Raw genomic sequence first — 24326 nt, forward strand, 5'->3', positions numbered from 1 at the left:
CGAGTGAGGGTCCCACAAAATAATTATTCTCACCTGTCTTTTCCCGTGGTGTCCTCTTACCTGCTTCTTGCGGACCGCAGGCACATAGACCCCTCGATGATTGCCGCCGGTGCAGGGGGCCGCCGCTTTTGTCGCCAGCGTTTTACTTCAGTTGAATGCGTTGAATCATTTTTTTTGTGTGTGTAAACGGCATAATAGGGGACAAGAAGGGACTGGAATGAAGACAATACTAAAGGATGGGCACATTACTACAGGGCACAATGTGGGCACATTACTACAGGGCACAATGTGGGCACATTACTGCAGGACACATTATGGGCACTTTACTGCAGGGGACAATATGGGCACATACTACAAGAGCCAATACGGGCACATTACTACAGGAGACAATATGGGCACATTACTACAAGGGACAATATGGGCACATTACTACAAGGGACAATATGGGCACATTGCTACAAGGCACAATATAGGCACATTACTACAGGGGACAATATAGGCATATTACTACAGGGACAATATGTGGATTTTACTACAAGGAAAATATGGGCACATTACTAAAGGGGACAAGGATGGGCACATTACTTTTTATTGGTATCTATTTTCATTTTTTAAATTTACCAGTAGCTGATGCATCTCCCACCCTAGGCTTATACTCGAGTCAGTAACATTTCCCAGTTTTTTGTGGTAAAATGAGGTGCCTTAGCTTATACTCGGGTCAGCTTTTACTCGAGTATATATGGTAAGTATTTATTGGAATAATTTTTTATTTTTTTTATTCTTTATTTTATGAATTTTTTTATTTTTACATTTTTTTATGATTTTATTTACTTAGTTCCCATATGGGACATTACCTTACAGTGCAATGATCGCAGCTGCACTGTACTGCAATGCTTAATCATTGCAATACAGTACAGCTATCAGAGCAGCACTATAAGAAGCTTCAGTGGTCATGCTGCAGGCATGATCACTGAGGTTTCCCATGGTCTGATGACCTGAAGGTCATCATGGCGACCTTGGGTCACCATGGTGACGATTGGTCCCTCACGATTACATCACCAGGGCACCGATCAGAGGGAAGAGGGAGCGTGATCCCTCTCCCAATCCTCCAAGTGCAACAATCGATATCGATCGTGAAATTTAGGGAGTTAGACAGTCAGGGATGGTGCGGGCAGCATCCTTAACTCTGAGACCCGGGGCTCGGCTGTTGGGAAAGCGGACGCCCCAGTCGCCTGTGCGATTGCCAGGACGTACATATACGTTATAGGTCTGTAAATACTCCCTTTCTAGGACGTATATGTATGTCCAAGGTCATGAAGGGGTTAAAGGGTATCCGTTATTCTTTGTAATATATCCATTTGTTTCATACAAGATCCATTTCAAATGCAAGGTAAATAGCAATCCATTAACATAGACTCACATATTAAAAACTGGATCGGGGAGACATCTTTTTGCCAATGGATCTCTTCAGGAGCTGTTCTAGAGGATGATTACAGGACATGTGAACTCAGCCTTATAAATACTGAGGTAAAAACTCACCAAATACTTAACGTGTGCACGTGGCCTAATTCAGAATAAATCCTTAGGCCTCATTCACATGTTGAGTATATGGTAAAGTTTCTACCTCAGTATTTATAAGCCAAAACCAGGAATGGACAGAAAATACAGAAGTGGTGCCCGTGTTTCTGTTATACTTTTCCTCTGGTTTTTCCACTCCTGGTTTTGGTTACAAATACGGATGTAAAATACTAACCAAATACTGAGCGTGTGCACGTGGAATTATAGTGTAGTTTATTCAATACAAATCTAAATAGATTCTAACCATTCACATTAACAAGCAAATAAAAAGTAAATGTTACTTTATCATATTATATACATTTTTTCCCTTAGATTTAGATATCACGAAGCCCATTCAACGTGGACAGAATGTAGAAGTAAAGTATGAATTTGGTATTTACAACTCAACCTCTTCCTCTCCTGTACTTCCAACAAAAATGGAAATCAAACGTGGAAACTGGAAGACGGATAGCACCTCCAGCACTGCGAGTAGGTAGCCCTTAACAGTATACGGGAACAGTCAGCTCATAGAATTCCTCCACAATGACAGATTCCTCCTCAGTAAAACATGTGACTAAAACTAAAGTGTTACTGTATTTTTGCACTATGGTAAATAGTCTTTATACTTGAAATGTTTACTCTTTAATGCCTTTTTTTCTAGATAAATCCTTCATATCTGTGCATGTGTAATTATATAGACCTATAGGCTGGGCTCATTAATTCTGTGCAAACACTTTTTCATCTTTAAGACCATGTGCGCCTCTGGCAGAATTCCGCACCCGTGGCAAAAACCGTGGTAAAACAGCGCACACGGTTTTGCAGCGTTTTTTCCGCGGGTTGGTCACTGCAGTTTTTTTACCATTATCTATGGCAAAAACTGCAGGTGCATGCGGAAAAGAAGTGACATGCTCATTCTTTTTGCTGCAGAAATTCTGCAGCAAAACCTATAGGAACAAAAATGCATTGTGCGCACAGCATTTTGGTTTTCTCATAGATTTTGCTGGAGAAGGACTGCAGAATGGTTATGAACAAAAACCGCACCTCTTCTTCAGCAAAAACCACGGCAAAACCACAGAAAAAAACCGCAGTGTGTGCACAGGGCCTAAAGGGAATCTGTCACCCCTTTGCCTCTTTGAAGTTATTACTATGGGCATACAGGTAATAAGATGGTGAAAGTAATCTTACCTGTATGCCTCATAGTAGATTCCTTGTTCCACAAATATTACTATTGATCGCCATATGCAAATTAGCCTCCCAGGCTTCTGGGTGTTGTGCTTCGGCCACTGGGTGGTTGCTTTCCTGTAAGAAATCCTCGCCTCCGTGCTGCATTATCCTTCCTGTCACCTCCTCTCAGCATCACAGTCACAGCTGGCAAATTCTGCACGTGCACAGTAGAGTGTTCTTCAGCCTGTGTTCATTCACCCCCCAATTGAACCTACTGCACATGCGTTGGTGAGTCCCCTCCACTCACATTATTGGTGCATTGTTCTAAGTTGTCCTCCTGACTTCCTGCCTTCAAAATCGCCCAGGTATGTGTGAGTGTGTATGCCTGTCTACCCGCCCACAGGCAGGAAGTTGGAAGGACAACTTAGAACAGCGCACTGATAACGGAAGTGGAGGTGGCTCTCCAGTGCATGGGCAGTACATTCAATGGGGGGTGAATGAATGCAGGCTGAAGAACACTTTACTGCGCACGCGCGAGAATTGCCAGCTGTGACGCTGTCACTGTGACGCTGAGAGGTGACAGGAAGGATGATGCAGCACAGAGGTGGGAATTTCTTACAGGGAAGCAACTGCCCAGTAGCCGAAGCACAACGCCCAGTAGCCTGGTAGGCTAATTTGCGTATAGCGATCTAAAGTAATATTTGTGGAACAAGGCATCTACTATGAGGCATACAGATAAGATTACTTTCAAAATCCTATTACCTGAATGCCCATAGTAATAGCTTAAAACGGTCAAAGGGGGTGACAGATTCCCTTTAAAACACAGGGAAAAGATCTACTACAAGGCATTTTCTTGTCTATACTTTTGGTTTATGTCTTAGTTTCCAGCTAAAAACACTATAAGATCTGCAATATTTTTCTTGCTTTCTCATTGTCTTCAATATTTTATACAACTTAGGTAGCGCAAGCAACCGATCCAGTACCCGAAGCACTCAGAGCATGAGTAGTGGCATGGAAGGAGACAATGAGGTAATTAGAACTATAGGAAAACAGATTACACTAGAATCTATTTTGGTGGACATCATTTTGGAAGGTTGTTAAAATCTTAAAGAGGTATTCCTAATGGCATTTTTAGCATATCCCTACACAGGATTGGCCGTGTGCAAGGTAAGAATATGAGGGTGTCACCGTAGATCAAAGTGCTTCATTGATGATGTATCCTAATGATGAGCTAAAACTTGTTAATATTTGTGATGGTGCACGTCTTCAAATACTCTTGAATAAACCCCTAAAAATTTCAATGTCAAAACATTTCTCATTCCCCTTGTGCTGTCTAATTCAACGATGATTTCTCCGTGTAGAAAAAGAATCATCATGGCAATTTTTGAGTCATTTTTGCCCCAATACAAAAAAAAACAAAAACAAACTCTCTGATTTTTTTTTTTCTTTATTTTTTTTAAAGTGTGGGGTTTTCACACAAATATAATCCTAATCTAAAATGTGTGTGAACATACCCTTTCAAGCTTTCTTGGTGTAGTTTGGATAAAATCTACTACATCTTTGCCAGTTGTCTGGAAGATTAACTCTGTCTAACGCGGGTGGGGAAGCAGGCCATGGCCAGGAGGAAGCTACTCGAAACGCTCGGATCCGGGATCGTGGCTGTAACTCGAGTGGCAGCCGGATCCGGGGCACTTGCAGCAGCCCGTCGCCGACAACTGAATAAAGGGGTTATTTACAGGGGAGAGTTTGTCAGTGACGCCACCCGTGGGTTGCGGTGATAGTTGGTGACACCGCCGCTGCCTTGGTATGGGACACCCAGGGCTGATGGAGTGGAGCACCAGGATGGTATCCCCTCCACGGGTAGGGGAAGTGTTGTCCCGGGGCCCAGGTGTAAGTGGAGTAGAGTGCTGAGACACAGTCTGCAGGCTGGACCGGATGATACCGGTGTACTCACGGTTGTTGAATAATTCACACAGAGTCCAGTTGTAAACCAAGTGCCGGATACCGGTAGCCTCCGGAGGGGTGTGCTCGGGTCCCGCACACCGGTGAACAGAACAGGGGCCCTTCCTCCTGCACTCTAGTTTGGAGTCTCGTGTGTTGACTAGTCCGCATGGAACGGGAAAAGTCCACTGCCGGTGTCTTTGCTGTGGAAGCTGTCGCCCGCGAGATCTGACCCTTGGGCTCTTCCCAATTGCCCTGGTGTATTGGCAATTAGGGTAATAGTAGTCGTGGTTCATCTAAACTGCGTAGTAACAGCTGGCATCAATCCCCTTGTGTTAGTAATGGAGAAGTGTCTAACAGACACCCCCATTACTAACCCAGTAAGTAAAAAAAACAAAACATCACACTCAAACATATTTTGTTAAAAAACACTCCTTGACTCTTTCCCTGGTTTACTAATTTACTAAAAAAAAAATCCCGAGCAGGCCAAACATATTCCAGTGAATCCAACGTAGTCTGCAAATGGAAACCTGTAAAAAACATAAAAAAAAGAAATAAAAAGGAGGTTCCCTCATTTACAAATTTATTAGCAAGAAAATTCCCAGATCTGACGTAGTCCAGTGGGTCCCACGACATTCCTCAATTACGTAGATCAAAGGCTATGGAGCCTCAAATTGCCGCTTAGAATTAGGCTCTATAGGCTTAGAGCAGCAGCCACTCTCGGTTCCCGCTGCACTCTACAAGACCTGGCGACTGTGATGATCGGGGATGTCAGTAACATCATCGCTTATTACTGTGATGAGCAGTGACACTAGTAACAGCACCGCTTATCGCTTTCAAGAGCGGGGACAAAGAAAATGGTCTGAGTGGAAGATAAGATGGATGGTGTGAAATACAGGGATATTCTTGAGCAAAATCTGTTTCAGTCTGTCAGAGATTTGAAAAATAAGGAATAACGTTTGGAACACCATTCTAAGTCTGAACTGGGTGCAAAAACCTAAAAAAACATCACTATGGGGAGATAAGGTATGCACACCAGTGACTATGTAAGGGGAATACATGAAATAGCAGAAACTGCTGTGTGAATACTGACATGAAAAATCCAATAGCTATATGTAAGAATGAAATGTGAAAAATGGAATCTGCATTACTGCCATGAACATATGAATCAAGAGAAATTTAGCTACTGAATTGATCAATGCAATAGAGCCCCAACACTACGCCAAAGTATTTCTCTACGTTGGGGTCCCTAGCTTGTGTGTGTCCTCTCATGCAGTTAAAAAACTTACCGTGTATGGGAAGCTGAGACCCAGGCTATTTATGCGTATGATATGGATTGGCAATAGGTGTGGTTGGGGAGGGTTCACAAACGAAAAACTACTAACAAATAAGGAATAACGTTTGGAACACCATTCTAAGTCTGAACTGGGTGCAAAAACCTAAAAAAACATCACTATGGGGAGATAAGGTATGCACACCAGTGACTATGTAAGGGGAATACATGAAATAGCAGAAACTGCTGTGTGAATACTGACTTGAAAAATCCAATAGCTATATGTAAGAGTGAAAATGTGAAAAATGGAATCTGCATTACTGCCATGAACATATGAATAAAGAGAAATGTAGCTACTGAATTGATCAATGCAATAGAGCCCCAACACTACGCCAAAGTATTTCTCTACGTTGGGGTCCCTAGCTTGTGTGTGTCCTCTCATGCAGTTAAAAAACTTACCGTGTATGGGAAGCTGAGACCCAGGCTATTTATGCGTATCATGTGGATTGGCAATAGGTGTGGTTGGGGAGGGTTCACAAACGAAAAACTACTAACAAATAAGGAATAACGTTTGGAACACCATTTTTCAAGTCAGTATTCACACAGCAGTTTCTGCTATTTCATGTATTCCCCTTAGGGCTGGTTCACACTAAGCGACAGCGACAACGAGATCGCTGTTACGTCACCATTTTCTGTGACGTAACAGCGACCTTGTAAGTCGCTGTTATGATCGCTGCTTAGCTGTCAAACACAGCAGCCGAAGCAGCGATCATAACCGCGAGAGCAGGGAGCCGCGCACACTGCTTAGCGCTGGCTCTTTGCTCTCCTAGCTACAGTACACATCAGGTTAATTAACCCGATGTGTACTGCAGCTACATGTGCAGAGAGCAGGGAGCAGCACACACTGCTTAGCGCTGGCTCCTTGCTCTCCTAGCTACAGTACACATCGGGTTAATTAACCCGATGTGTACTGCAGCTACATGTGCAAAGAGCCGGAGCCGGCAGCACAGGCAGCGTGAGAGCTGCGGAGGCTGGTAACTAAGGTAAATATCGGGTAACCACCTTGGTTACCCGATGTTTGCCCTGGTTACAGCTTACCGCAGGCTGCCAGATGCCGGCTCCTGCTCCCTGCTCGCTTCATTTCGTCGCTCTCTCGCTGTCACACACAGCGATCTGTGTGTCACAGCGGGAGAGCGCCTTTGAAGAAAACGAACCAGGGCTGTGTGTAACGAGCAGCGATCTCACAGCAGGGGCCAGATCGCTGCTCAGTGTCACACACAGCGAGATCGCTAATGAGGTCACTGTTGCGTCACCAAAACCGTGCCGTAGCAGCGATTTCGGTAGCGATCTCGCTATGTGTGAAGCACCCCTTACATAGTCACTGGTGTGCATACCTTATCTCCCCATTGTCAGAGATTTGAGACTGGGATAGAGGTTCACCTTCCAATAAGACAATGACCCATAGCATACTACTAAAGCAACATTTGAGTTATGGGGAAAAGTGTAAATGCATTGAAGTGGCCCAGTCACAGCCCACACCTTAATCCAATGGAGAATCTGTGGTCAGACTTGAAGATTGCTGTTCATCAGAGGAAGCCATCTAACCTGAAGGAGCTTGGGCGCAAAAATCCTGGTGGCAAGATGTGGAAAGCTCATAGAGACTTATCCAAAGCGACATGCAGCTGTAATTGCCACAAAAGGAGGCTATACAAAGTAAAGAATAGTTATGCACTGACGTTTTTAGTTATTTCATGCTATTTGTTGTTTGCTTCGCATTGGAAAGAAAACCAAAAGATCACGGAGCCTTTCGCAAGGCACTTGATATTATATTACAATGTGTATATATACGTATATATTATATATACTGTATATCTCTGTATGCTACACACCTAACCCCTGTTGAGACTTGAAATGAAATAATAATTTTTTCCCCCCATTGATATAGGATACTGAGCCACCAGAATATCCTCAGCGATACAAGCCTAGGCATTCCTTGCCAGAAGACACCCCCCCACCAAGACCACCCAGAATACAAAACAGAAGCACTAGGTAATTCTGGACAATAAATCGTTGGTCCCCGATTATTAAAAAGAAAAGGGTTTGCAGTGGTCTTGAGTTCCAGCCACCTTTTTTTGTGTAGCTCACGTGACATGAATAATTGCTCTGCATGGCCAAATATACAGTATTTTTTGGCTAAACAAGATATCTATTGCAGATTTTCTTTTATAAGGAGCCTATGAAAGAGGGACCCATTACAAGTTAATTATATGAGTTTTACTATTAAATAGTTATTGTGATCTTTTACATTGATGGCACATCTTCTGGCATACGCACTTAAGGCTGCTTTACACCAGACAATCTATCGTGCGATAGGTAGTCGGGGTCACGGTTTTTGTGACGCACATCCGGCATCGCTGGCGATGCCGGCCTGTGTGACACCTCCTAGCGACGCAGTATCGCTCACAAATCGTGAGTCGTGTACTGCTCGCTAGGTTCCATAATATCGTTTAATTTAGTTGTTCATCGTTTCCGGGGTAGCACACGTCTCTCCGTGTGACACCCCGGGAACGATGAACAGCAGCTCACCTGCGTCATGCGGCCGCCGACGGCTATGTGAAGGAAGGAGGTGGGCGGGATGTTTACGTCCCGCTCATCTCCGCCCCTCCGCTTCCATTGGCCGGCGGCCGTGTGACGTCGCTGTGACGCCGAACGTCCCTCCCACTCCAGGAAGTGGACGTTCGCCGCCCACAGCGTGGTCGCACGAGAGGTAAGTATGTGTGACGGGGGTTACTGACTTTGTGCGACACGGGCAGCGATTTGCCCGTGACGCAAAAAGGACGGGGGCAGGTACGATCGATTGTGAAATTGCACAATCGGTCGTACCGTGTAAAGCAGCCTTTAGTTGTAGAGATGTTAACGGAGTGAATGGCGCCTCACTGGTCAGTTCTCTTGTAACATCGGTGTGTGATCAGGACATGCTTAGAAGATAGACATGGATCCTTGCAATGGGACCTGCATCCGTCTTACGTCTAATATGCTAAATTGTAAAACTTGGTAATAACTTTATAATCGTGTGAACAAAATAAAAATGTAAATTGCAGATTGGGTTACACTAAGGCATTTCAAAAATAACTTATCACTGAAGTGAATTGAAACCTTTACATAAAGATAAGTTTTATAAAATATAGGAATACATGGAAATTTAGTATATAGAAAGAAAGGAGCTAAAAAAAATTAGAAATGAATATACATATAAATACAGTACAATATATAATACAGTAATACAGTACATATAAATTTAATATACCGTATATACTAGAGTATAAGCCGAGTTTTTCAGACCATTTTTAATGCTGAAAACGCCTTGGCTTATACACGAGTGAGGTTAAAAAAAAAAAAAAAAAAAGCACCACAAAATTCTCACCTGTCCTTTGTTCCTGCGCTGTCCCTTACCGGCTTCTTCCTGACCACAGGCACACAGACCCCCTTCGTAATCGATGCATCATACCAGGAAGGAGCCCATCTAGCATCTACCCTGCCGTCTGCCATCATCGCTTTACTGCAGTTGACTGCTTTGTGGCCACAAAGCAGTCAACTGCAGCAAAGCGATGATGTCAGATGCCAGTGATGGCTCCGTGCACCCGCAGCAATCACAGAGAGGGTCTGTGTGCCAGTGGTCAGCAAGAACAGGTAAGGCCGGAGTCTCGTGTGGAGCCCCGCAAACGCTGTGTCGGTGCATTACCTTCAGGGACTCCACGCAGCTGGATCTGGTCACAGGTAGGGAACCTTCTTCTTTTATTGTCGTGACGCCACTCTCAGTATTGCGGTCAGCGGGGACCGCCACTGCAGATTAAGGGATGCCTGGGGCTGATGGTGGGTGCAGTCAGTATATTAGCCCCCTGAGAGTGAGGCAAGCCCCAGGCCCCGGTGTATGTGTGTGGGACCACAGGTCGCAGAATGACTCAAACACAGTCCAAGAAGTCTTTCAACGTGTTTACTCACTGTTTGGAGGTCACGGTGAGATGCCCGGGCGACACTGTGATAACCAGGTTGAACCAGGAATTCCAGGAGGCCGTTCTGAGGGTAGCTGTCCACTCGCCTTCCTTGCACTCTTTCTGTTTTAGGAGGATCCTTTGCTTGAAGCGTGGTAGGACCCCTCCAGGGAAGCTGTTACCACCCTGCTCCCCTCTCTCTGGCTCGTCTGCCGGCAGCGTGGCCTTGGTGGGATGGCTTCTGGCCCTGTCCCCTTATGGGCCTGGTGATTGCTGCTTGGCTCAAGCTCTGTGTAGTCGTGGTGAGGGCATGAAGTACCCCCTCCACCTGTAGGTTAAGCAGCTCTGGATGATCTGCTGCCTGTACTGGGGACCTAGTTCCCCTTGTGTGCTCGGATACCGGGATCTCCGTACTCAGCCACCCTTCTCTCTGGATGGTTTTCAGGCCGACCCACGGTACTCCTTTCTCCCCCGCTTTCAGCTACTGCACTCCTCAGGACCTGTCTGACACGAGAGCTCCTCTGCTCCCTTCCACACACTTCAACTTCTTCCTCTCGACTCCCCTCTTTTCTCTCTCTCTGCCCTGCTTCCTAGCAACTAGCCCCTGAACACACCCCTAGCTGGGAATTGAAAGTTAACCCCTTCTGGCTACCCAAGGGTCCCCTCTGGTGATGTGGGAGGCCTGATCACTATATGTTTGTGTGTGCGCCTCATCCTGGCCTTTGGAGATTACCTGGAAGCATTGCTCCCGCATGGGTGCAATACTCTGTGGTGCCTGACCAGGTCAGGGGCGCCACATTCCCCCTTAGTTATCATCAGCACGTCCTCGGGCTGCAAAGACAAGAGAAAGAAAAAAGGTAAATACAAATTTTTCCCACACAGGGGCAATTATTTACATTTAAACATGCCAGGTACCATTCCACCACCAACCACCCACATGTCCGAACCCCACCCAAAAACCTCCAGGAGGTAGGTCGCCGGTCCTTTTGGTGACCAGGGCTGGGCCATCACATTCCCCAGACCTTTCCTCCAATCTTCCTCTCCTGAGGAGAGTGGTGTAAGGTAGGCCCCATAAACAGGCGTACCCGCTTCCGAGTGTTGGAGGGCAGGCCCCATAAACAGGCGTGCCCCCTTGTTGGTGCAGAGCCATGCCCCTCAACAGGCAGACTCTGTGGTTGATACCCAGGAGGCAACTTTTTACAATGCAAAGTTTGTGGTTAAAGCCAGTTCATAACCAGTGGTCTAACATTTTAAGGAGGTCTCACAATAGTCCTTGTGGGCACATTTCGCTTAAACGTTACTTAACTATAACAGGTTAAACATTACATTTCATACCGTCACTTTGAACTAAACTGTACTTTCTCTATAGCGTAATGGGAGCTGACCAAAGTTGCTGCGGGTTGATCTACGCAGTACCATACTGTCATCTGTCTGAGGTTGTGTCCTCCCACCCGATGTATGTGTCTCAATGTGAATAATTGGTGTGCTAGGTATTGATGCCAGTGCATGGTCTTCTGCTTCAGCTACATTTGGCTCTTCCAGGTTCTGAACAGGTTCTTCTGGGTCTCTTACTTCTCCCGATTGAGGGAATGTAATAACCGGAATAACTACTGCTCCATTGTATTGAGGCCAACTTGCTGGAAAATCTCCAAGTACAGTATGGATCATTTTTTCTTTTGGTTCTTGAACTGGCAAAGGGTTGGGACTTTCTTCAGGGATTCTTAGTTGTTCAGGACATTTCTTTAGGCGATCTCTAGAAACGACAGCTGTTGTTTTTCCTCCATCCTTGATGATACGGCATGTCTTTTCATTGCTAAGCGTCGATGGTAACACAGTATAGGGTTCTTCTTCCCAGTGATTGTCAAGTTTATGATGTCTTCTCTTTCTCTTGAGAACTATATCTCCTGGCATCAAAGGAACAGCAGGTGCTTTTCGATTGTAGGCCTTTTCTTGTTTCTCACGCTGCTGAGTCAGGCTTCGCTCCACACACTCTTGTACTTTCTTGTATTGGGCTTGGCGGTTGGAATCCCAATCAGCACCTTGTAGATGGTCTTCAGGGGTCTCAACTCCCATTTCCAGATCTACTGGCAATCTCCCTGGTCTGGCCCTCATCAGGTATGCCGGTGTGCAGTTCGTGGAACTCACAGGGATGTTGTTATACATGTCCACTAGATCGGGCAGCTTTTCCGGCCACTGACTTCGTTCTTCTAGTGGGAGCGTCTTCAGAAGGTCGAGAATGATGTGGTTCATCTTCTCACACATGCCATTGGTCTGGGGATGGTAAGGCGTAGTACGGATCTTCTGGCAGCCGTATAGGTTACAAAACTCCTTAAACACCTCAGCTTCAAAGGCTGGTCCTTGGTCAGTGAGCACTTGATCTGGATAGCCATGTGGTCGACAGAAGTGTGTTTGGAAAGCTTTGGCTGCAGTTTGACCTGTCAAGTCCTTGACTGGTACTACCACCAGGAATCTGGAGTAGTGGTCAACCATAGTGAGAGCGTAGTTGTAGCCTTGTCTGCTGGGTGCCAACTTTACATGGTCCAGGGCCACGATCTCCAGAGGCCGTTTAGTTTGGATTGGCTGGAGTGGTGCTCTCTGGCTGTGCTGGTCTTTTCTTCTAAGATTGCAGGGCCCGCAGTTTCGACACCACTTCTCTAGGGCGGATCTCATACCCACCCAGTAGAATCTTACTTTAAGTAGGGCCTCCAGTTTCTTCCAACCAAAGTGGCCTGCACCATTGTGATAGGCTTCTAGCACCATCCTCGTATCCTTCTGTGGTACAATCACTTGCCACACCTTCTCATGCGTCCTCGGGTCAATGATGCTCCTGTAAAGTTTGTCTTGATAGATGAATAATCGACCCCTCTCCTTCCATAGGTACTGTGCCTCAGGTGGGGCTCCTTTGTCAAGGCTGGCGCCAGGCTGGCTGATCAGTTTCTTTACCAAGCCTACCGCTGGATCATTTTCCTGGGTCTCCTTCCAGTTGTAGTGAGGTAGTGGGTTCAGGGTCACCTCTTGGCGGTTGGCACGCGACTGCCGACACTGTTTTGCTCCATGGCGATGGAACGCTGGCAGCTCAATCTCTTCAAGATCATCTTCATCTTCACCCTCGTCTGCTAGGTGAGGCATCCTGGACAGAGCATCTGCATTGCCGTTCTTGCGGCCAGCTCGATACTTGACAGTAAAGTCATAATTCGCCAGTCGGGCTACCCAACGCTGCTCCATGGCACCCAATTTAGCAGTATCCAAGTGGGTCAGGGGGTTGTTGTCCGTGAAGACAGTGAATTTGGTGGCTGCCAGGTAGTGCTTGAACCGCTCTGTGATAGCCCATACCATGGCCAGGAACTCTAGCTTGAAGGAGCTATAATTCTCTGGGTTTCTTTCAGTAGGCCTGAGCTTCCTGCTGGCGTAAGCAATCACACGCTCTTTGCCTCCCTGCACCTGTGAAAGCACTGCTCCCAGTCCCACATTACTGGCATCGGTGTACAGTACGAATGGCAGACCGTAGTCAGGGTAGGCTAGGATCTCTTCACCCGTCAAGGCCCCTTTCATTTGTCTGAAGGAGTGTTCTTCTGCTTCTCCCCAGTGAAATGGCGGGCCGGAGATCTTTCCTTTCTTCTTTGGGTGGCCTACCAGGAGCTCTTGCAAAGGCGCTGCCATTTTCGTGTAGCCCTTGATGAACCTTCTGTAGTAGCCTACCAAGCCAAGGAACTGACGTACCTCCCGGACGGTAGTAGGTGTGGGCCATTCCTGAATGACTGTGACCTTTTCCGGGTCCGGTGCTACTCCTTCTGCACTGACCACGTGACCTAGGTACTGGACCTTTGGCTTCAGTAAATGGCACTTGGATGGTTTCAGCTTCATTCCATATCGGGATAGTGCTTCAAACACTTCAGCCAGGTGTTTCAGGTGGTCCTCGTAGGTCTTGGAGTACACGATGACATCATCCAGGTAGAGCAGGACGGTTTCAAAGTTGAGGTGCCCTAGGCAGCATTCCATAAGCCTCTGGAAGGTCCCGGGGGCATTGCAGAGTCCAAATGGCATGCTGTTGAACTCACAGAGGCCCATTGGGGTGGTGAAGGCCGTCTTCTCCCGATCTTCTTCTGCTACAGATACTTGCCAGTAGCCACTAGTAAGATCTAGGGTAGAAAAGTAGTTAGAGGCTTTCAAGGCAGCGAGGGATTCCTCTATCCTTGGCAAAGGGTAGGCATCCTTGTGTGTTATCTGATTTATCCGTCTGTAATCCACACACATCCTCATCGTGCCATCCTTCTTTCTTACCAGGACCAGGGGAGCCGCCCAGGGGCTACAACTGTCCCTTATGACGCCTGCCTCCTTCATGTCCTTCAGCATGTCCTTTGTGCGCTGGTAATGGGCTGGTGGAATAGGCCTATGTCTTTCCTTAATGGGAGGATGACTGCCTGTGGGTATGTGATGTTGCACCCCTTTGATCCTACCAAAGTCTAGTGGGTTCTTACTAAAGACCTGCTCGTATTCCTGCACGACCCTGTAAACCCCATGTTTCTGGTAGTCGGGTGTAGAGTCAGTCCCCACGTGTAGTTTCTGGCACCAATCCTCTAACTGCTTTTGGGAGGTCTCACCCTCTTTTGAGTCAGCTTGTGTCAGGGGACCTACAGGTGTTATGGCGTCATCTGAGCATGTAAACAGTTTGGCTATGGTAGCGTACCTTGGTAGTCTGGCTTCCTCCTCCCCACAGTTCAACACTCGTACAGGCACTCGTCCCTTGTGTACATCAACTACCCCCCTGGCTGTCAGAATCGTGGGCCAGTGGTCTGAATGAGTGGGCTCTAGTACAGCCTGGTAATCCTGTCCTCTGAGACCTACCGCTGCTCTACACCACATCATCATTTCACTCCGTGGGGGTATCACAATGGGGTTAGCATCCATCACCCGTACACTACCAATCTCACCGCCAGTCTGTTTTACCTGTTGCTTCCTCAGAATGATTCGGATCTCCTTTTGCAAGGCTCTTTGCGACCTGCCCTCAGCACCCTCAACAATCTGGTGAAGCAACAACAACACTTCCCCTAAGCAATTTTCTATGACATTAGTGCCTAAAATCATTTGCGGGTTCCTTTCTCTAATATCAGTGTCCACAACAATCAGTCCTTGTCCCTTCATTTCCTGCCTTCCCACCTTTATGGTTACCTCTTTGACCCCGATCTGGTCTATAGGCTGTCCGTTGGCAGCATAGATGGTGAGGGAGGGGTCCGGTGGTCGGAGATCGTCGTCCGACCAAAACCTCCGATAAAGGACATACGGGATCGTGGTGACCTGAGAGCCGGTGTCCAATAATGCCGGGGTAGGGATCCCGTCCAGGACGATGGACAGGACAGGACGTCCACCCACGTACTGATCACAGCAGCGACCTGGGCCTGATCTTCTTAATCCTGAGGACTGGCCCCCGGCCCCAGGTTTGGCTCGTTTAAAGGACAGGCCCTTGCATAGTGTCCCGCCTCCTGGCAACGACGACAGATGGGTTGTCCAGATGAGTCATAGCGATCACTGCTCCTGCCTCGGGTTGGGGGACCTCTTCTCCTCCGCATCCAAGGGACGTCCTCTGGGTTGTCAGCTAGCAGGATCCGATGAGGGACTTTGGTCTCTGAGGGCAACTGCATTGCTTTCAGGATTTGTGCGACGTCCTTAGTGAGCTGTTGCACCTGGGAGGATAGCGTACTTATGGTCTCTGCTGGCGCGTTGAGTCCTTTTGCAGTTATTAGGGTCTGCGAGGAGGATTCCGCTCCTGCAGCCGTGGAACTGGCAGGCCATGCTGGTGCGACGGGGTCTGTGTCCACAGGAGGTTGGAGTGCTTTCACTGCCCTGTCTTTCAGAATGGCAAAGTCCACGTCAGGGTGTTCCAGGGACCACAGCTTCATCTGCTTCCCATCCTCAGGAGAGCGCAGGCCCCGCAAGAATTGTTCCTTCATCATCCGGTTTCCTTCCTGATCACTGACAGGGTCCACCAGCTTGAGAGCCCGTAGTGCAGCCTGCAGCCTGAGGGCATAGGCTCTTATGCTATCTTGGGGCTTCTGCCGGCAGTTATAGAAGTCCGTCCTCAGCTCTCCCTCGGTGCGGTGTTCAAAAGCAGCTGCTAGTTTGGCAAAGATGGTCTCAACAGAGCTCCGGTCATCATTGGTCCAGGACTCAGCTTCCAATTCTGCTGCTTCAGTCAATTGTCCCAGCACCACAGCGGCCCTCTGCTTACCAGTCATCGCGTGCATGTCTAGCAGGGTGTTGATCTTCTTCTTAAACCCGGTCAGCGTGTCTATTTTACCGGCGTATTGGGGCAGCCATTGCGCTCCTGGGACATACAGCAAGGAAACTGGCATTATGGGGGAGATTTCAGCCGGCGCGGCTGCGACCGCGGCACCGGCACCAGGCGCTGCTGCGTCCAGCGCGACGGGGGCTGGCATCGCTTGGGCTGCGTCGCCCTGACCAGGGGCATTACCTCCTGCAGCGTCCACTTTTCTTCAAAAATCTGCGCGCCCCCTTTTCCACTTCCTGGGTCAGAACGCTCTCTGAATTGTGGGGATTCTGGGGCGGCCACACCTCTTCGTGGGCGGTGCTCTTCTCCCTCGCGCAGGCTGCAGCGCGCGCTTTTGAAGATGGCAAGATGGCGGCGGTTCAATTTTTGCGGTCGGACCTCTGAGGCACACGGTCACCTGTCTGAACAGGTCTAGTCCTTATCCTGTTCGTGACGCCAGATGTGGAGCCCCGCAAACGCTGTCGGTGCATTACCTTCAGGGACTCCACGCAGCTGGATCTGGTCACAGGTAGGGAACCTTCTTCTTTTATTGTCGTGACGCCACTCTCAGTATTGCGGTCAGCGGGGACCGCCACTGCAGATTAAGGGATGCCTGGGGCTGATGGTGGGTGCAGTCAGTATATTAGCCCCCTGAGAGTGAGGCAAGCCCCAGGCCCCGGTGTATGTGTGTGGGACCACAGGTCGCAGAATGACTCAAACACAGTCCAAGAAGTCTTTCAACGTGTTTACTCACTGTTTGGAGGTCACGGTGAGATGCCCGGGCGACACTGTGATAACCAGGTTGAACCAGGAATTCCAGGAGGCCGTTCTGAGGGTAGCTGTCCACTCGCCTTCCTTGCACTCTTTCTGTTTTAGGAGGATCCTTTGCTTGAAGCGTGGTAGGACCCCTCCAGGGAAGCTGTTACCACCCTGCTCCCCTCTCTCTGGCTCGTCTGCCGGCAGCGTGGCCTTGGTGGGATGGCTTCTGGCCCTGTCCCCTTATGGGCCTGGTGATTGCTGCTTGGCTCAAGCTCTGTGTAGTCGTGGTGAGGGCATGAAGTACCCCCTCCACCTGTAGGTTAAGCAGCTCTGGATGATCTGCTGCCTGTACTGGGGACCTAGTTCCCCTTGTGTGCTCGGATACCGGGATCTCCGTACTCAGCCACCCTTCTCTCTGGATGGTTTTCAGGCCGACCCACGGTACTCCTTTCTCCCCCGCTTTCAGCTACTGCACTCCTCAGGACCTGTCTGACACGAGAGCTCCTCTGCTCCCTTCCACACACTTCAACTTCTTCCTCTCGACTCCCCTCTTTTCTCTCTCTCTGCCCTGCTTCCTAGCAACTAGCCCCTGAACACACCCCTAGCTGGGAATTGAAAGTTAACCCCTTCTGGCTACCCAAGGGTCCCCTCTGGTGATGTGGGAGGCCTGATCACTATATGTTTGTGTGTGCGCCTCATCCTGGCCTTTGGAGATTACCTGGAAGCATTGCTCCCGCATGGGTGCAATACTCTGTGGTGCCTGACCAGGTCAGGGGCGCCACACTCGCATCACATCACCCCGCACGGCGCACACTCTCCAGACACCAACGTCTCAGCTGCACAGAAATACATGCAGCCGACCCGCTCCTCTCAGGAGAGTGTGTGCCGTGCCGGGTGATATGAGAGTTACCCGCAAATGTGACCCTGGTCTAAGAAGAGCAAAAATGGGGTAAATTGCTACAAGGGGCATGCAAGGATGGGGTACATTGTTACAAGGGGCAAGCAAGGATGGGGTACATTTCTACAAGGGACATGCAAGGATGGAGTACATTGCTACAAGGGGCAAGCAAGGATGGGATACATTGCTACAAGGGGCAAGCAAGGATGGGGTACATTGCTACAAGGGGCAAGCAAGGATGGGGTACATTGCTACAAGGGGCAAGCAAGGATGGGGTACATTGCTATAAGGGGCAAGCAAGGATGGGATACATTGCTACAAGGGGCAAGCAAGGATGGGGACATTACATTTTATTAGTATCTATTTTTATTTTTTAAATTAACCCGTAGCTGCTGCATTTCCCACCCTAGGCTTATACTCGAGTCAATAGGTTTTCCCACGTTTTTTGTGGTAAAATTAGGGGCTTCGGCTTATACTCGGGTCGGCTTATACTCGAGTATATACGGTATTTAAATAAATATAGATATAGACTTCTCAATATAGAAATTACAAGACCAAAAGGAAAAGTGGTAGATTTATTGAAAACACAGGATAGACATGATGATATGCAAATGATTGAAAATGGAAACAAAATTTTAAAAACATCTGGATTTATTTAGTATCAAGTATGAGTGCCATACACAGAAACCAGCACACTTACACACCTTGGCTGCTATCATATATATTTATTTTATATTTTTCTTTAGGTTTCATTGTCAGTTATTTTTCCTTCTTACAGTGGGTACGGAATGTATTCAGACCCCTTTAAAGTTTTCACTGTTTGTTTCATTGCAGACATTTGGTAAATTCAAAAAAGTTATTTTTTTTCTCATTAATGTACATTCTGCATCCCATCTTCACAGAAAAAAACAGAAATGTAGAAATTTTTGTGAATTTATTAAACAAGTTAAACTTCAGACTTTTTACTCAGATACTCATATGTAAGTCACATGCTGTCCATTTCCTTGTGGTGCTCCTTGAGATGGTTCTTCTCCTTCATTGGAGTCCAGCTGTGTTTAATTAAACTGTTAGGACTTGATTTGGAAAGGTACACATCTGTCTATATAAGACCTCACAGCGCAGGTCAGACCAAATGAGAATGACGTAAAGTGAACTGCCCAAGGAGCTCAGAGACAGAATTGTGGCAAGGCACAGATCTGGCCAAGGTTACAAAAAAAAATAATTCTGCAGTACTCAAGGTTCCTAAGAGCACATTGGCCTCCTTAATCCTTAAATGGAAGAAGTTTGGGACCGCCAGAACTCTTCCAAGACCTGGCCACCCAGCCAAACTGCACAATCATGGGAGAAGAGCCTTGGTGAGGGAGGTAAAGAAGAACCCCAAGATCACTGTGGCTGAGCTCCAGAGATACAGTAGGGAGGTGGGAGAAAGTTCAACAAAGTCAGCTATCACTGCAGCCCTACACCAGTTGGGCTTTTATGCCAGAGTGGCCCAACGGAAGCCTCTCCTCAGTGCAAAACATATGAAAGCCAGCATAGAGTTTGCAAAAAAACACACAAAGGATCCCCAGACTATGAGAAATAAGATTCTATGGTCTGATAAGACGAAGATAGAACTTTTTTGTGATCATTCTAAGTGGTATGTCTGAAGAAAACCAGGCACTGCTCATCACCTGCCAATACAATCCCAACAGAAGATAGAAACATGATAGTGACAGCATCATCTGCAGGGACAGGACGACTGGTTGCAATTGAAGGAAAGATGAATGTGGCCAAGTACAGAGATATCCTGGTAGAAAATCTCTTCCAGAGTGCTCTGGACCTCAGACTTGGCCAAAGGTTCACCTTCCAACAAGACAATGACCTTAAGCACACAGCTAAAATAACAAAGGAGTGGCTTCAGAACAACTCTGTGACCATTCTTGACTGGCCCAGCCAGAGCCCTGACCTAAACCCAATTGAGCATCTCTGGAGAGACCTGAAAATGGCTGTCCACCAACGTTCACCATCCAACCTAACAGAACTGGAGAAGATCTGCAAGGAAAAATGGCAGAGGAAACACAAATCAAGGTGTGAAAAACGTGTTGCATCATTCCCAAGAAGACACATGGTTGTACTAGCTCAAAAGGGTGCCTCTGCTCAATACTGAGCAAAAGGTCTGAATACTTATGACCCTGTGAATTTCAGTTTTTCTTGTTTAAAAAAATTGCAAGAATTTCTGCATTTCTGTTTTTTTTTCTATCAAGATGGGTGCAGAGAGTACATTAATGAGGGAAAAAATGAACTTTTTTGCATTTACCAAATGGCTGCAATGAAACAAAGAATGAAAAATGTAAAGGGGTCTGAATACTTTCCGCACCCACTGTATAGTCTAATCTCACGTAAACATCACAGCTTCATTTCACATTTATTGACAGCTATGCTGGATCTATTTGTAAATGGATAAAAATGCTAATGGCCCCATTTACCGTATTTATAATGGAGTTAGTCCAATTTGTTTGGGTGTTTTGAAATATTCTACATTAAGTACAGCACCGTTCTTGCTGTTAAGAGTAACCGTAACTCTTATGATATGTTCACACTGGTGTTCCATTTGGCATTTGAGTTTCTAGTATTTTTTAAAGTAAACTCTAGCAACAAAATTCATGAAATTTAGAATATCAGAACCTGAAAAGTGGGAAAAAGCCATTATTTAATTAGGCCCTATCACCTATGGTAGCCCTTTTTTTTCCTTTATTAATATAAAATAATGAGCAGTCGCAAACTAATAATTTTACTAAGTATGACTTATTACAAAAGAAATCTGTCAGTAATATTTCATACTCCTATTTATTTGCACATGTAGCTCTTTCCAGGACAAGTCCAGCCATACTTTTATATCACTAGTCCATTTCTACTTTACTGAGAAATCAGCATTTTAATTGATATCCAAATGAGGCTGAACAGCTAATTGTAGGTCTAAAGCCTCTGTCACTCCAGCTCTGTTTCTATCACACAGACTTGGGAAAGGTCAGGCGTGAGGCAAAATATGCAACAAACAGTGGTTTAACCATGACAAACAAGGGGTACAGCAGGGGCACTTTAACAATGGTGGGCTCTAGCGCTAGTGAGAGGGAAGATGGACACCCCCTCCACTTACCTGCAACTGTACCCTGAACTCCTAGCCAGTTCCTTTACAGGTTCCTCACCTGTCTCCGAGCAGGAACTTGAAGCCCTGAGAAACCCTACAAACGTCCTGGCTAGTGAGTGGACAGGTATGAATCAATAGTCCCACCTCTTCATTAAAACAACACGCCAGGGAAGGAAGACAAAGAGCGGAATCACCAAAGGATAAACTCCAACTATTTGGCTGCAGTCAGGCACCAGGTTGCAGCCTACACCACAACAGACAGAAAAAGTTCCAACAGCTCCTTCTTTCCAGTTCTTCTCAGACTGAGGATTCAGTATAATCGGCACCCTCTACAGGGTGCAGAGGGTATATAGGGACTGGAAGTGGTCCAAACTGAAAACACCTGAAAAGGTAATGAGAAGGCTGCTGGCAAGGAAAACTGACATTAACCCTAAGACTGCCAAAAGAAAGGAAATACATTTAATATTGAAAGCCTTGCATGGAAATTACTCTCTAGCCCTGAATCTGTCACTAGTCTCATAATGCAGAGAGACAGCCGTGACAATTTCTTGCCTAGTGCTGCCTCTTCCTGTTATGTGACCTCAGGCAATGGAGCTGTCAATGAAACCGCACCGGGCAGGGGATCGAGCTGCTTTTGATCTATAATTTCTCAGTAATGGAGGAAGAGACAGGTCATTTAAAGGTATTGCTGGACTTGTCTTTGAAAGAGCTAAATGCACATATAACTAGCTTGAGGTGAGAAATCCTGCTGACAGATTGCCTTTAATAGTGCCTAAAGATACCACTTTACATCAGAAATCAGGACTAAATATCAGGCCTGAACCCTCCACATCAACCCTTTTTGTCAAAATTTGTGTTACTGCAAAATGTTATTGCTTTTCACTAAACTAGTGCTGTATGTACCATTAACACAGCAGTTAGCAAAAAGCTGTAATAATGTTAGGAATTGGTAATGGCTGTGTTAATGATGCATGCAGTGCTGCTGTTATTTAAAGGGGTTATCCACTACTTGGACAACCCCATCTCTGTCACCATCTTTCCCCCTTATAAAATAATAACGCCTATAGTCCCCTTCAGAGCTGGCTCCGTTTCAGTGGTGTAGGCATTTGTTGTCCCGGAGCTCATTGTTTTGTCACCTGATCCCTGCAGCCAATATGCTCTGGCTTCGTTCTTCCCTACTTCTGACAAATCAGACATCCGGGGGAAAGATGGGGAAGGTACAGCTCTTTCTCTGGATATTTCATTTGTCTGAAGGAGGGAAGAACAAAGCCAGAGCTGATTGGCTGCAGGGATCAGGTGACAAAACAATGATACGTGAGCCCTGGGAGAGCTGGAACAGAACAAGGTCTGGAGGGGAGTATAGGTGTTGTTATTTTATAACAGGGAAACATGAGAAGAGGTTGTCTAAGTAGTGGACAACCCTTTTAAAAAAGCGGTCTTTTATTGACACAAAATGCTGCCAAAATGAAGGTTGTGAGATCCCAACTCAACATGTAGGGATCCCAGAGACCAGTAATTCGGACCGGACTTCTGCTATAAAGTCGTGTTCTTTAGAAAGTGCTTGTTATATTTTATTTTTTAGTCATTTTAGTAAAATCATTAGTGTCTGGCTGCCTATTGTTTTCCTAAATTGTATAAAGGACAGCCTTGCACAGGTGATAGGCCTTCTTTTAGTCAAGATTTACTTGGATCTATTAATGGATCTATTATAGCTGTCATGGCTCTTGTATAAACAGAAGCTGTGATGCTGGTGATCACAAAACCTTATTATATTTGGTTAAACTTTTGTTCTTTGGTGTAACAAAACAACATTGTCTTTCAACATTCTAGATCACGCTCAACCTCCGACTACAGAAATGTTCCTAAAGTGCCACCTAGGAGCCGAAACTAAAGTTGGCAGAATAAAGGATGCACATTATCCGAATGGCCAACATCCAATAAACTAACGTTATTTTACATCTTTATCACTGATCTATAAATGGACTCGATCGGAGCTATCTGGCCTTCTCACTTTTTTTCTTCTTTCCAATATAATATGGATGCAATCTACCAAGGACTAATACCTTACTATTCAGAAATGGATATCCACCTGACGTTGTGAGGACAAGATGCTGCAAGTTCACAAATTTTTCAATACAAAAATTGGCATCTTGACCAGGAATGTTTTTGAGATTAATTCAGACAGATCAAATATTTGCCTTCAACAGAAAATATCACTATTGTCAAAATGTTGTGTTTAATTCACATTGCCTCCAGTAATTATATTATATTTTAAGTCGCACCTCTTTCATAGAACATACGGTAATATGTTTTACATACCAGATTATCTTTCTGGATATGTACTGTATATATCTAGTGTATGCTCATATGTAAATCACTATCCTGAGAAATGGTAATTATCTGGGTGCAATCACTATGAAGAGGTGATAAATTCCTGTATTTGATATTAATAAAGCCTTTTCTTGTAAACTAACACGTCTTTAACATCCATAACACACGTATTAAGCCGACGGACTATTATTATCCTTATCTCAATAAAGCCAAAATAATAAAACTGGGATTCTAAATGGGTGTGTATCGTGTGCATGTAAAAGCGCATTGTATGCAAACCTAGCTTATGAAACAAAGGCTAGATTTAACCTCTTCACTCCCAAGCCTATTTTCACCTTCCTGAACAGGCCAAGTTTTAGAATTCTGACCAGTGTCAAATTTTGGCCTTGTGCACACGCTGCGATTTGTTTTTATATACTTTGATGCAGGTTTTTGTTTTGTTTTTCTTCAAAATCTGCATTCCTCTTCTGAAGCCAGCAAAGTCTATGAGATTTCTGAAGTGCGGTGCCAACGTTGTGGGTTTATTTTCCTTAATGTTTTATTGCAGATTTTGATGCAAAAAAAAAAATCTTCAGCATGTCAATTGTTGGGGGTGTTTTTTACTGCATTTTTTGCCCTTCCAGCCATTGACTTCACTAAAAAATGTACAGAAAACCCCCCACCACCAAAACTGGACCAAAATCAGATGAAGTTTTTGGTGCGTTTTCCTGCCAGAAAGTGCAGATTTGATGCAGAAAATTTCTGCAGCTTCTGCACATATTTAATCAACTGCATACCCGTGTATATGTGCATGACACTAGAATCAGTGATAAATCCACCAAGAAAATGTCCCAAAAAAGGAGACAGAAAAGCGACTCATGGTAAAATATGGATATTTTATTGATTTTAAAAAAAAAAAAATTGTTAAAAAGAGATATAATGCTCCTGAGAAGGACCCAAAACAATTAGCCAGATGTTTACACAGAAGTACTCAAAAGGGGGGGATACAGGGAAATAATTGATACAATAATTCATAGAAT

The 24326-nt window shown here is 45.9% G+C and overlaps 1 protein-coding gene across 2 annotated transcripts in view; it reads left to right on the forward strand.

The window, feature by feature from the left end:
- PIK3AP1 (phosphoinositide-3-kinase adaptor protein 1) overlaps window positions 1-23869 on the forward strand; it is a 235529-nt gene extending 211660 nt beyond the window's left edge. For both annotated transcript variants that reach the window (XM_075347214.1, XM_075347216.1), the window contains 4 exons: window positions 1891-2046; window positions 3680-3750; window positions 7881-7984; window positions 22807-23869. In XM_075347214.1, the coding sequence (XP_075203329.1) occupies window positions 1891-2046; window positions 3680-3750; window positions 7881-7984; window positions 22807-22867 (392 nt within the window). In that variant the 3' untranslated portion in view covers window positions 22868-23869. The remainder of the gene's footprint in view (window positions 1-1890; window positions 2047-3679; window positions 3751-7880; window positions 7985-22806) is intronic.
- Window positions 23870-24326: the final 457 nt, after the last annotated feature.

This window comes from Anomaloglossus baeobatrachus, chromosome 5 (genome assembly GCF_048569485.1).
Source record: "Anomaloglossus baeobatrachus isolate aAnoBae1 chromosome 5, aAnoBae1.hap1, whole genome shotgun sequence".
In the NCBI taxonomy this organism is placed as follows: Eukaryota; Metazoa; Chordata; class Amphibia; order Anura; family Aromobatidae; genus Anomaloglossus; species Anomaloglossus baeobatrachus.